Consider the following 14,881-nt stretch of genomic DNA (forward strand, 5'->3'; position numbering starts at 1 on the left):
AATTTCTCGTATTCAAAGAGGGTTTTGAAATATATCATATATTAGCTTTGGATCGGTTGGGGTTCAGGGGAATTTTTGATGCAAATCCAATCTATATTTGAAACAGCTCCTGTTTTTGCATCCAAATCTAATCCAAATAATTTTGTGTCTGTTTGGACTGGACTAATTTGGATCAGTTCCAGATTGGAGCAGGTTAATCTAATCCACTTACAGCCTTATCTAGGGTTAGCTATCTTGTTTTTTTTTAATTAACTGCTACACCTTACCTGATCAGTATATTACACCATATTACATGGATATAATATCAGAATTTAAATGCTAAAAATTCGATCAGTAGTTTGATCCAACATCTGAGCAGCCAATCATTTAAAGCTCTGTTCATGTTCCATGTTTTGAGCATCAAATAATCTATATGTTTGCACTTTGCAGTGCTAATCTCCTTGATTATCAAACATTCAATAAATTCTGATTATTTTTATTCATCATTGTTTTTTACAAACACTGATTCATACTTGCAGCTATCCTGTTACAATCAATTCACTTGCATGTTGGTTCAGGCTGGATCACTATATAAACCTACCTGTTTGCTTTGAGATCAATGTAAAGTTTTGAAGCTAGTTTTAAAAATCAATTGCTTTAGAAAAGTTTTATTGTGTTATTTCATTCTACGTGGGATCTGGTTAGATATTCTCAAAATTAGTTGAGAGGGGTTTTCATGAGAAACCCCAGGCCAAAGAAGATCTTTCTTTAGTTTTATATTACTAGGCGAGTAGAGTCGATCATGGTCGTCTGGGATATAAATTGATCAACCAATGACTTCAACAAGCCTAGCCAGTCGTCAAGAAAGCGATCACGCTCATCTCATCTCTACATTAATTAAAAAAAAAAGATGGAATACTGCAGCAAGGGATACAAAAAAGAGAGATTCAACTAGCTTGACTTGAACGAGCTTTTTTCAAGGTCAAATAGACTCATTGATTAATATCAAAAAGGACTTGACTTGCAACATAGATGACTTTGGTAGGGAGTACAGGCCAAAAGAAGAACAGCTTCAGTTGGAATTTCATTAAATAAGAAGAATTTATAGTGGTAAGTTGCATATTCCTGGAGAGTGGCCTTGTACCGGTGCGAACAAGACTGGTTCGTAATGATCCGCCTTCAGTTTGCCACAACGCCGTGTGTGTGGCCTTTTTGACCCAAAGTTGTCGACAGTGCATGCGCTGTGGCCATTTCGGATCAAAAAGGCTAATTAAGTTATGCTTTTCTTTTCGCTATCTTTTTTCTTTAATATTTTTATAAGGGGTTAGAAAAAATAGCTCAAAAATTGCAAAATAAGAGAAAATCATGCCAAATTTTTCGATTTGGGCATATTTTTTTATATGTTGTAGATCTATGGAGGATGGGCATGTTGACATAAATATTTTTTTCCAAAATATTATTATTTAAAAATTATTTTTAAATTTAAAATATAATAAAAAATATAATAAAATTGAAAAAAATGAAAAAATAGTAGTACGTTCTACATAATTTAGAAGTAATTTTTGAGGTAGAAATATTCTTTTTTAGAATTTACAATAATTAAAAAAATTTTTGAATTAGAAATTTTAAAAAATTTAAAAATAAAAAATTATCATTCTCGTAGGGATGGAACCATCAAGGAAAACCAATCTCCACAGCCTGATATTGGCCAGGAGCATGAGCAAATGCTCGAGGGCCGGCACCAGTTTTAGTGCAATTGGTGCCACAAGTGCTTCAAGAGAGGAGTAACCAGGTTGAAGCAGCACTTAATTGGTAATTCTGGTGAGGTAGCTACATGCCCGAAAGCCCACTAAAGGTTTGGTTGCTGATGAGGAAGAGCCTCGCTGAAATCAAAGAAGCAAAGAAAATGGCTGCTAAGAAGAAGAAAAAGGTAGAACGTCGAGCGACAGAGCCATCTTTCTATTACTTCAGAAAGTCAAAGAAGGTCGAGGGTCTAGATGTGGAGGAGAAACAGTTCTAAGCTGCCATGCAGGTGAGTCTGGAACTCTGAATAATCAATGGCAGCAGGAGGGGGTGGCTAGGCATATGACTTGATTTCGGCCCTCGTCCTACAAGTCAGATTTCAGTTCTGCGAGCAGCAGGCAAGATCCAAAGTTCATGAGGACATCCTCAGGGAGGGCGTTCGCAGAGGCGGTGGCCGGATTGCATCTATCCTGAATTCTTTTGATGGCCGAAAGAAGTCATCCAGAAGGATTCCATCAGGAGCGGAAATCCATGATTTAGATCCGCATGCCTTTTTCAGCAGAGGGTTGACTCAATGCTGAAGAAGAATAAGTAGGATATGTGGCGAGCTATTGGATTCTGGTTCCACTTCAGTCATATTCCAGCGAATGTGGCAGACAACACGTACGATAGGTCTGTTATTTTTGCCATACAGGCTACCGGTCCGGGTGTAGATCCTTCAGACCCGAAGGACATCTACGGTGAGCTTCTTAATAGTAATAAGGAGCTAGAGAAATGGATTGCTTTCTACAAGAACAAGTGGCCCATATATGGACTGATTGTGATGTGCGATAGTTGGACTGGTCCTACCAAGTAGAGTATCAACTTTCTGACACTATAATACGAAGACTTTCTTCCATAAGTCGGTTGATGCTTCGGATCAGGTGCACTACGCCGCGTACATCGTCGAACTTATGGAGGAGGTGATTGATCAGGTAGGAGAGGAGAATATTGTGCAGGTCGTCCCTGATAATGAGCCGCAATATAAAGCCGCCAAAGAGATCTTAATGGAGCGACAACCACATATTTTTTGGATCCCATGTGCTGCATATTGTATCGATTTCATATTGATGGATATTGGAAAGATCCGTCAGGTGCAACATATGGTGGATACAGCCCAACACATCACCAGGTACATTTATAACCATATCTGGATCTTTTCATTGATGAGAAAGTTTGCAGGGAGAGATTCCGAGACCAAGAGTCATATGGTTTGCCACCAACTACATTGCACTTGATAGCCTTCTCGAGAAGAAAGAAACTCTACGTTAGATATGCTCAGGCTAAAAAGTAGATATCAGTCAGTTTCGAGTGGCAGAAAAGTAGATATGCTCAGGCTGACACTGAAGGAAGCAATATGGAAGACTTGGTGACCAAAAATTTTAAGCGGATAGTTATCCGAATTCTTTTCCAAACGGTCTTCTCGAGTGGCTGTGAGCGCAACTGGTCCACCTTCGTTCTCATCCACAGCAAGTAAAGAAACCGTTTGACACAGAAGTGTCTTAATGACTTTGTATATGTGCACTACAATCTGTAGTTGAGGCTCAAGTGCATTCAGAAGAAAGTGAAGCTCAAGTACGCAGATCCGATATATAGGGCTTCCAATGATGATGACAATGATCCTATGGTTGGCTGGCTTGTGGGCCAGCATCAGGAGCCGGAGCTTGACGAGCCAAGATCGCCTCCACGACCAGCCAATTTCATAGCCAGCAAGGCTAAAGTTGATCCAGAGCAATGAGCTGGGCGCAATATTTCAATGCACTCCCACAGCTGATCAGTTGCAGCCACAGGAGGGCCAGTCACCACATGACTGGTATGAGACACTCTCTTAGAGATGATTGAGAGATGCTCAGACGAGGACACTATGGTACCCAGTCGACTCGATCAAGAGGGTGACAGTCAGGTAGAGAGGAGCATGAAGGGTAAGAAGGCAGTTGCCCAGCAAACCAAAAAAAAAACAAAAGGGCCCTAATAGAGAGTGTTGAGGAGACCTAGAGCAACAACGATAAAGATTCTGGTGGTGATGGATCTGCTAGCCATGGAGTGGAGGACAGTATGATACTATTTATGAGACAGCCGGAGGCTAGTCTTCGATACACTGGTGAGTCTCAGTTTACGCGTGCTACACAGAATAGGGACCACAGTCGCCCATGTTATAGAGCCTGCGAGGATACCATTGCATATAGGAGACGGGCTCCTCAAGGTCGTTCAGGAGGACAGGATGTAGCTGCATATGACCTTGCATGTGGAGTAGGATTCATAGACGTATTAGAATTCGAGTCATATACTAGATCCTATTGTCCACAGCCTCAGGTAGCCCATGACCTATACGGTTATGGATATGGATATGGTGTATCAGAGGCATCTTTCGGTGGCTACTATCCTACGTAGTCCGGAGCATCTCACAGGTTGGATTTTGCTGCTGCCATGTTCGGATGGATCTCTCTACAATTAGAAAACACCGCTTAGAGCCAGAGCTTGAGCGAGAGATCCGAAAGTTCTTATAACCCGATGCGCGTTCCTTCTGGGATGAGCAGACAAGACTACAACGCTGCTTGGGTAGAAGGGTGTGTTGATCTGCCTTCTCTTGACTATACTTATGATTCGGATATCTACGAGAGCCATTGCCACTCATCCCAATTTTAGATGTTTGAGAGTGCTTTAAAAGTATGTAATTGAATGTATCTTGATTTGAAGATATTTTATGTTGTTCATTTTATGATTTGTATCATTTGGAATTGAAAGTAATAAGATACATCATCTAGCTTAAACCCTAAACATAGAAACATAAAAAAACATGAAAAAACATTAAGAAAACAACAAAAAAAACATCAAATTAAACTTAAATGCATAGAAAAAGATCCAAAAGAGAGAACTCCCGAACAACAAAACCGCGCGGTATTTGGCCGAACCAGTGGTACCGGTTCGATATCGGTTCGATACGGTACCGAACCGGTCCAGTAGGCCTCTGGTATGCCTACCGGTACGGGTTCGGCTGGCATTGGTCAATTCTCTTTATTTTTTCCATTGTTTATTATATACACATCTTCATGCATCCAAAGCAATGAGTGGGGTTCTTTTCTCCGGCATATATTTGTTCCTTGCATATGAATGAAATGATCATTTTATTGATGCCACTTATGATTCATCCATTCATCTCCAAGTTGAACTCGTCCAAGTCTGAAGATGTGGCAACTGTAGTTGATTGAAATTAACATTAAAGTTCATTAATTCTCAAAATAAACAATACAATCAAGTAGAGCATGACTAAAGTTGTATTATAATCCATAACTCTTAAACAAAATTAGCTTACAAACTTAATCATATCCTTTTATACACAATATTATACCTTCAAAAATACAAACAAAATACAAATTACTAAGCCACTAATTCCGCTTCCATGATCACTAGATTCATAGAGGCAACTTCAAGTTACCAAGTCCACTTCTTTCAAAAGGTCCAACATAGCCCCTCATCACTATGAAAAATTTTGTGGATTAAAATTTTTAATGAGACTAAGATACTATAAAAACTTCATAACACAAGTTAAGGAAAAGGGTTCAAATAGTTCATATAAAATCATGTCAAATAATTGCCCAAATCAAATGACAAAGTACACTGTTGTGTTTCGGTATCTCTTTTGTATTTTATGTAGTTTTTTATTTTCTCGCAAAGGTTGTTCACTTATACCCTTGAGGTCACATAGATCCTTATTATTCATCAAGATAAGGTCTTATAAATCTTTTCTGCTAATGCAGGTAAGGCCATATAAATCCATGAGGTCTACAAATACCACTTAAACTGAGGATCTAGATACACCCTTATTGGTAATTCCAAATGAGTCTCTCATTGATAAATTGAATAAGGTCACTCATATGCCGCTTGGACTAGGGTCTGCTCATGTTCAAGTATGACACCTTTTTTCGATCAAATAAAAATTCACATATGATCCAGTAGGAAGCAAATACTTCATTTCAAGATTGATGTAAAGAAAATTTTGATGAGGACATAATTTTAAGTTAGAATTTTGATGAGAACATAATTTTAAGTTAGAAGACAAGTATGACTTCAAGATAGCAATTTTGAAATTCGCATAAAATAGACTACGAGAATAATTTCAAACTAATTAAGTCCAGATTCCAAATAAGAATAGGTAAGGGTTTGACAATTAACTATTAGTTTCAGAATATTTTTAAGATTGAATCCAATCATAGGTCAACATTTTAAAGATCATAAACTTTGGAAACAATTGACCGCTTAGAACTTCAAAATGGCATAGCTTGATGTCAAAAACAAGTTTCAAGGGTGCCAACAAAACTTAATTCAAGGAAACATGGAAGAATTCCTTGCAAGGGAGTCCTTGGATTTTTGAAAGGTTGGCAAGGTTATTTAAACTTGAAACTAGCTCATTGGCTCAAAGATGGAAAAGAAGTCTTACATTGTCAATTTCTAAAGGTATGCAAGAGTCACTTACAAGGGAATCCATAGATTTTTGGAAAAGAGCATATGTTTTAGAGTATCTAAAAGCATGAGCTTGATTGGTTACAAGATTCAAAAGTACAACTTAAATTCAAGATGCATGGAGAGGCTACTTATTGAATGTTTCAAATGAAACCACAACAAGGTATCTAAGCTTCCCTTTTGTCATTGTCGTCGTCGTCGTTTGCATCTTCTTCATCTTCTCCTCCTCCTCTAAGCTACTTCCCTTTTCTTTCTCTTTCCTTTTGCTATCCTCCTCATCTCTATTTAAAAGCAAGGGGAGGTGGTTTACAGTATTTGGGGCCCACAAGGTTGGTTCGAGGTTTGTCAACCCCCCATCCTAGACAAAGTAAGTTGATTGGTTTTATAAGTCTAGCAAGTTGAGTATTTGACACAGTAGGCAGACCACAAGACAAGCAAGCAAACATGCCTTATTTTCATTTATTTTTATATCCATGTAGTTAAGATATATATATTGAAGGTTATACAAACATATGCAAGGTTAAAAATCTTGTGGGACAGGGTTGTCCTGGTTTCTCCATGGATGGGATGCCCCAGCATCTCGCCATACCCTAACAACCATCCCACTAGATGCCCTCCATCTCTATCCCCTTCTTCTTTTCTTTTCTTTTTTCTTTGTTTGTGTTTTTTGTTCTTTCTTTCTTCTTTTTTTCCTTTTTTCTTTCTTTTCTTTCCCTTTTTCCTTCCTTCCTTCCTTCCTTTCTATTTCTTATCCCTTCCTTTCTTTCTTTCCTTTTTCTTCGTCTTTCTTTCCTTTCTTTCTTCTTTCCATCTTTTTTCTTCTCCACTCCTTCCTTTCTTCTTTCCTTTTTCTACTTCTTTCCTTCCTTTCTTTGTGTCATCTTTGTTCTCCTTTCTCCATCTGGATGGATTTCGGAGTCCTATTCCTGTTCTGGTCTTGTTTTCTTATAGGAACAGGACAGGACGGCCATGATGCTCCCCATCCCAATAAGTTTTAAAATACATGTGTGTGTGTGTAATGCTTTTCTATTATAGCTTGGGTTGTTGCTTCCTCTCCTTTTGGTTTCATATAGCAAGGCTTGATGTTAAGATGGCACACTAGCTGCCATATGATGTTGACAAAATCTTAACCCATCGAACATCACTATAGTGCTCTCTTTATGCTTCCCATTTGTTGGATCTAGGGTTTTCTATGTAATGATGTAAGGTTGGGGAGGGAGAGGGCTAAGCAAGCCTGTTGTTATACTCATTTTTTTGAAAGGCCAAGAATGTAATTATTTCTCAACTCATCATTGTAAATATGATGGCACTATCTGACCAAAGGGTTGATAGTAGTGGAGAGGGCAGAAAAGAGTGACAAGAGAGGAAGGCGGTACCTAGAAGGTGGCAATGTTGGATAACAAGCGAGTAATGATCCTACTGTAGATCATTGCCTTTGTTGAACATGAGGTGGAGGTTTTGGAAGAAACACTTAGTGGGAATTGACAAAATAATTGCTTACACCCTAGGTTGAGGGCTTGTTGGGCACAAAGGTCAATTCATTGTTGAGGCAAAATTTCTACTTGCTTCTTGTCTTGGGCTTTGAAGGAGTTTGTAATGTAGAGGGGTAGAACAAAACAATGCTACTGCAGCATTGTGGGTTTTAATCATAAGGTGACTGGGTAGTGACATAGAGTAACTTTTTTTTTCGAAGATATATACATAAAACTAAAGTTTAGGTTAAATTTACTTACAAGATTGATATGACCGTAAATTAATAGATTAGATTGATTGATAAGCATTATGATGAAATCCTTGCATCTGCATCGACATTGAAGCAATATCACTACAAAATCAACACCACTTAGAGGTAGTATTCTTGGATGGAGTTTGAAATTTATCTTTAAGTTCAAATAATGGGATTGAGATTTAGATCAAAAGTCCTAACTAAAAGGCTAGGATTTGCAAAATACCCCATATCTTAGCATTATTGCTTTTTTATTACTTTAACAATTTGATGCAGCACTTGGTTGTTTAGAATGCTTAGGATTGTGTTCATGTATAGTTGGGTTTGGATTTCCTTGTTTGTGTTTTTTTATTTTTTATTTGGGATTCCTAGTGTATTTTGATTGTGCACTACGTTGCCTTGCTTTGTTGTAATTGTTACTTTTCATTAACTTGATGAGTGCCAATTAGGTCCTTAGGCATCTATTTTTATTCAAAAAGAAAAGGAAAGAAATTGACACTGCAAGTTTGATTTGGAAGCAATTAACTTCAACTCTTAAGTTTCTTATTTTAGGTAATCATATTACGCAAATAATATATTCAAAATTAGGCCCACCACTAATGCATGTAGATCGTTTTTACCCTAACTGCAATTATTGGGCCCTGATCCTTGAAGCATTGTCAGGAGGAGGTGAATTGGTGCTTGCTCCAATTGTCGCACTCCTTTGCATAGCAACCAGTGGTTTTGGTTCAGTTCTTGGGTGGTACATCCTCAAAAACTTGGACCTGAGCAATCGTAGTACGAGTGGTCTTCCTCCATTTCTCATAAAAAATTCATTGTTAGGAGTCCACATTTACGTTGAATGCAAAATAGGTGTTCTATGTAGGAAAAGCCAAGTGGTTAGGGCCCTCATTATTTGATTTTGAACCCCAAAAGTAATCAAAGTCTAAACTGATGTTTACCTTTAGAAAAAAATAAAAGGCCATTTCTCCGCAACATAGAGGAGGGATACAAGGAGGTGGTTGGCTTCTTCAGGGTCATTATAATAAACATTTAGGAATGAGATATTTGGTATGAACTATGAAGGATGTGGAATCTGAAAGCCTGGCTTCAAGGAGGTTTTTATTGGAAGTGGGGCTGTGGAAAGTGGTCTAGGAAGCCGCAAGGTCTGAACAAAGGACGTCTATAGGAAGTTTTGAAGGTTTATGGGTCACGAGTCCCCCTTTAGATCCATCCTTAGATGCATTGAGATGATATTAGATCCACTATAGATGCTTTGGGATGTAGGAGATTTGTAGATAATGGGAAATCAAAGAGAGAGACATGAATGGAAATGTTTGATTGTTTATTTTTACCTTTTTTAGTTCTTGAATTCATGTTGTTAAGCCTAATATCTATTGTTGATCCTTTCCCTATTGGTTTAAGCTTTTGAGTGTGGTGGTTAGTTAACATGGTATCAAGCTTAGGTTTTCTGGAGATCATGAATTCGAAAGTATCTGTTATCTTGATCATGGTTTGTCCTGACTTAGTTACCTCTCCACGTGCGTAGTCGGGGCTACCCATTGAAGGGGTAGGTGTTAAGTTTGGTGGACATTGTTGATCTGTTCCTTACTAGTCTAACCTTTTAGGCTCTAGTGGTTAGTTACCACCACTCCATGAACACTGAGCAATAAGCATGATTTTCTAAAATAATTTCTAATAGCTATCCAAACATCACAATTTGGAATTGAAATCTTGTGAAGCATCTATGCAGTCTATGTGGTCTCTTCCTTCCCAAGTCTTGGGCACTTAGTAATTAATATTTCTCTCTGACGGGCTCCAAAGTAATTGGCTGATAAATATCAGTTTTTTTGTCTTTTCTGGAACTAAGACAGGAGGAAGCCCAGTTGAAATCAAGGTGCAGGATTGAACCTAGGTTGTTGGTATCCAACACAACATTACCAACTCAATCAGTTGACGGCTGTCTTGAAGAAAGCTGATAGATTTTTGGCAGAAGGTTGAAAATTAGGCTGATGTCATTGTCGATGTAGATGAGCAGTAGGAATACCTTATCCCACAGCATGTATTCAGAGTGCAGAATAAATTTGAAAGTAATAAGTAAAAAAGGAAGCAAAATTTAAATAAAAACATGAAAGAAATAAAATAAAGTGAATTTAGGGATTTTAGAATGAAACCAAAAGGTTATTGAAGGTGTCGCACCTCCCATCGTGTTGAACTGTTGATGTTTCACCTTCAATTTTCACGTAGCCTCAGTTAAAGAATCCAAGCATCATACTAGTATCTCCTCCCGAACCATAGAATCATAGCATAGGCTCTCATGCAATGTTTAACTGCATAAGAAAACTCAAGAGAACTCAAAGAGAGAATATTATTGGTTGATTGTGAAAACTAAAAGAGTGCAACATTAATTTGTTAGCATTTCTGGGTCCTTGTACATATTGGAATCTTTGGGGCCTCAATAACTAGGACTAGGAAAACATGTGAAAGAAAAGCTCAAATCCACAAATCTAATGGCTGTTTTATAAGTTGGAGAATAGGACTCTCACTATTAGGAGTTGGAAAGCTATATCTGCCATTAGACAACTCTGACTCCAATTGGGTTGGAGCTGCTGATGTCAGGAGAGCTGGACTCTGGGTTTCTCACAATTAGAAGGAATTGAAGAGTAAAGTCTCTATCAGGAGTTGGACGGCTTTATCTGTCATTAGACAACTCTGACTCCAATTGGGTTGGAGCTGTTGATGTTAGGAGAGCTAGACTGTGGTTTTTTCACAATTATATGGAATTAAACAGTAAAGCCTCTACTATCAGAGTCCGACTCCAATTTGGATTTGGAGGTTGTCATGAGTTTCAAATTTCAACCAATCAAATCTCCTTCATTCTCTCATTTTAACTAGTCAGCCTGACACTCTCACATTGTAAACATCTGTTTTATCAAGTCAAGCTTTAGCAACATCTATAAACTGCTTCTTTTTTTATTATTTTTATGACAGTATCTTTTCATTGTATGGCTTACTTTGGTGCCTGTCTTCTTTGAAAAATATTCAGGCTTGGAGAGTCTTTTGTAGGAGTGCCCACTGATGCAGATGAGAAGACCCGTGCTAAGCCAGCTAATCGCCCTGAACGGACTACAAGTGCAATTCCTAAAAACCTTGCATCTCTTGCTGATGAATATAAGAGATTGGCGATTGATTGTCTCAAGGTTCTACGATTGGAAATGCAATTAGAAACAATTTTTCACATGCAGGTATGTTGTGTGTATGTAGGATATGTATATGGATCTTGTTTTGATCATAATTGCTGTGATGTAGACCTTCAAAATTAACATGGATTGATGCAGGAAATGACCAATAGGGAGTATGTGGAAGATCAAGATGCAGAAGAACCTGATGATTTTATTATTTCACTTACAGCACAGGTCTATTTTTTATTTTTTTAATAGTGTAGCCTATAAAAAAAAAACATGATTTTGTGCTATTTGAGTTCTTTGTTACCATTCAGTAACTGTCTTTCAGAATTTTCGTTATGTGACTGATGCTGGTGGTTGGCATGATAACATACTGTCTCATGCCAACATGAGCCAGATTATTTGAGAATGATGCTTAAGGCTGAAGGTTGCTCAATTAGTATGCTAACATATTCACTTATCCTGTTTTTAGATTCTAATCAATAGGGGAGTAAACATGCTTTCCTTTCCACATATGTATTCCTGATCAATCTAAAACCAGTCTATTATATCAAAACATACTAAGATCCTGGTTATTGATGATCATGTCCTGAACTTAGGCACTACTATTTATCAAGTTTAAACCATAAACTAATATAAGTTAGCACTATATCTAAATAAAAAACAGATAAAAAGTAAGGAAGTTTACTCTTGTAATGAAGCAACAATATAATACCATATGATTGCTCAAAGATAAATATGAAGAGATGGATGTGGGGTTGGAACCACTTACAAAGTAAATATGTTACAACAATGGATGCATGAATATACCTCTACTGATGCAGCAAAGTGGAAGTTGAAGTGGAAATAGACATCATTTGCAATATGTGGTACATATGGATATAAGGAGAAATCTTATTTACAAGTGACACCATATACTGTACCATATCTTGTGGTCCACGTACTCCAGAATTTGATGGTCAGAAGCTGTAATACTTGATACTATTGCTACTATAGAGAGATATAAGTTTGTTGCTAGTTAAATGGCAGGGCACTCTCTTTCATTTTCTATCTGAAGGTCTTTGACTCTAAATTCTACACTTTGCTGCCGCTTGAGTTACTATGATTTGCAGGTGTTTTATAAACCTTCTACTCTGCAAAACACCCCATAGGAGGCATAGTATTCCAGGAACCCCCTAGTTGTGCAGTCAGTATTTTGGTGATTAATTCAAGCACCTGTGTCAGTCTTATCTTAATTGATGCATCCTCAATAATACATCTAGATTTTATTTACTATTTTATACTATTCCACATCTTTGTCATAATTTTGGCACCTCAATGGCTCTCTTCGTTTTTCCTTCTAGTGACATATCTTGTTTTTATGTTGTTAAAAAGTTATCTCCTACTGTTCCATGCTTCAATGTTTTACAGTTTTATTTCTAAAAAATTGTAAACCTGTGCATTTCCTGCATTTATCTGAACTGGCTAGTCTCTAAGACTTTGTTAAGTAGATACAAACCATTCCCCATAGCTTGTTTATCTGATATGGTTATTCCTGTTGGTATTTTAAAGTCATGATGAGCTTATTCCATATATGCACAGATTACTCGTTGGGATGAGGAAATAGCACCATTTGTTGCAGAGTCAAAGAGGAATTATATATTTGGTGGAATATGTAGTGTTGCAGCAAGTGCATCTATCAAGGTTCAACTATATATTAATGGTTTGCTTATGAATAAATGTTTTTCTTCCCCGTTTCATGTATGAATTTACTCATTGAGATGTGAAATTTTCAATTAGGCTCTAGCTGAAATGAAATCCATTAACCTATTGGGAGTCCAGCAGATATGCAGAAATTCCATTGCATTGGAACAGGTTGGACGTTCTTCTATTTCTCTTTTGCTGCTCTCTTTCTCCGATTTGAGCAACAGGTTTAGCAACTTTGTATCTTAGTTCTTAAAGCTAAAAGTTTGTTACCAAAAAAGAATCTCTAATGGTCATACATATGATCCCTGAACTGAACTGAATCTTGCACTTAATGATAGGATACTGCTTCCTAAGGTTATATATATCCTTTTTCTTATTATATAGCTGAGAGTTCTTTGTGTTAGCTTGCTCTGTGTTCTTGCTTGCTCAGATTTCTTGTCCCCTCAAATCATAATCGCCTTTCATATTTGTCTACATAGAGAAGCATGAATGCAATCGCCATGTTGACCAACTAAAATGTGGGCTTAGCTTTTAAAAAAAACAGCAGAATATTTCCTAATAATTGTTGATTTTGCAGGCTCTGGCAGCCATACCTCCGATAGACAATGAAGCAGTCCAACAGAGACTAGATCGTGTTCGGACATACTATGAGCTTTTAAATCTGCCATTCGAGGCATTATCTTAACTCTGAAACACTGTTTCCTTTGAGCATTCTTTACTCAAGATTATTGACCCTGTTTCTTCATATTCAGGCCTTGCTTGCATTTATCACAGAACATGAGTACCTCTTTACAGCAAAAGAGTGAGTTGAACATCAACAAAGCAAACTTACATTCATATTAATGAGAGAATTGATTCATATATTGGTGGTTTAACAGGTATTCCAGCCTCCTAAAGATCGATGTCCCAGGCAGAGAAATTCCAGCTGATGCAGAGCAGCGTCTCAATGAAATCTTGAGTCAATAGTCTTTCTGACAGAATTGAAGCTGGATTTGTCATTTCATAAGCCTGCATGAGCTTTGCATGCGATACAGATCAATGTGATGATAACAATATGGCAAGCACCTGCCATGCATAAGCAGCAGCATTTATGCAGACCACTTGGACTACAAGTCGATAGCTACATATCTGAAAATTTTAAATTTTTTCTGCATCTTGTTGTCCATATTGATTTTATTCTCTCAAGTATTGATATAAGGTTAATGTTATTTTTGTTTTTGACATATTCTTTTGTCATTGTCATTAAGTACTGCTTTGGTTGTATTCAATGTCGATTCATTTCTTCACTACGGTTTTCAGTGGGGATTTTTTGTTGGTAACAAGAGGGAACAGTATATGATGAATGACCCTCTCGCATGAGTTGGATGGGCTTTTGGGTGCCTAAGATTTGCATGTTGAGGATTAAGAAATTTGTTGAGTGGAATGAGCTACTAGGTTGATAAGATGTGTTCCTTAATTCTGAACTATGAATGTCTAGCTAATAACACAGATTAATATGAGTTGCTTGAAACCAACATATCTTATAATTGTATCATGTATCTTTTACCAGTAAATATCAATAATTACGTATCTTTCTGTTGATGAATGGTTTACTTGTATAGTCTTGCATTTTATGAAAATCTGAGGTGTCTATATTTTTGTCGTACTTTCATAATATTGGATATTTTGTTTTAGTTGCTACTTGTGTAAGATATCAGCTATATCCAAGAGCCATAAGTAAGAAATTCAATCTCTGAAGTCAGTTTTTTCAATAGTTGATAATTTCTCCTTACCCTGGTGACATGAGAAAAGTAGTAAAGCTATCAAATCAGCTAATTAGTTTGCTTTAAGTAGCGAATGTTAACCCTTCATTGTTCAGATTGCCAACACTTCCTTGTAGTGTCCTATGTGACCAGCATCATTCCTTGAGCAAGCAGTCTGAGGTCATAGCAGAAAGCAACAATTCAGTAATTTCTGCAGATCATTTCAACTCATCCTAGTTCCTGCGTAAGACCAGAAAGGGGGGAACATAAAGCACAGGCGGATCCCATTTGACTTCAATTCATCTTCGTTCTGGGATGAAGGGGAAAGTCATATCAGTTCT

At 37.4% G+C, this 14,881-nt stretch overlaps 1 protein-coding gene across 2 annotated transcripts in view; it reads left to right on the forward strand.

The window, feature by feature from the left end:
* SEC8 (subunit of exocyst complex 8) overlaps positions 1–14,084 on the forward strand; it is a 63,492-nt gene extending 49,408 nt beyond the window's left edge. For both annotated transcript variants that reach the window (XM_039115888.3, XM_088708667.2), the window contains 7 exons: positions 10,974–11,172; positions 11,266–11,343; positions 12,694–12,795; positions 12,892–12,966; positions 13,376–13,471; positions 13,551–13,600; positions 13,677–14,084. In XM_039115888.3, the coding sequence (XP_038971816.3) occupies positions 10,974–11,172; positions 11,266–11,343; positions 12,694–12,795; positions 12,892–12,966; positions 13,376–13,471; positions 13,551–13,600; positions 13,677–13,764 (688 nt within the window). In that variant the 3' untranslated portion in view covers positions 13,765–14,084. The remainder of the gene's footprint in view (positions 1–10,973; positions 11,173–11,265; positions 11,344–12,693; positions 12,796–12,891; positions 12,967–13,375; positions 13,472–13,550; positions 13,601–13,676) is intronic.
* The last annotated feature ends 797 nt before the right edge of the window (positions 14,085–14,881 follow it).

The sequence above is a fragment of the Phoenix dactylifera genome, chromosome 12 (genome assembly GCF_051530095.1).
Source record: "Phoenix dactylifera cultivar Ajwa chromosome 12, Ajwa_hap1_PhDact_Kaust_v1.1, whole genome shotgun sequence".
In the NCBI taxonomy this organism is placed as follows: domain Eukaryota; kingdom Viridiplantae; phylum Streptophyta; class Magnoliopsida; order Arecales; family Arecaceae; genus Phoenix; species Phoenix dactylifera.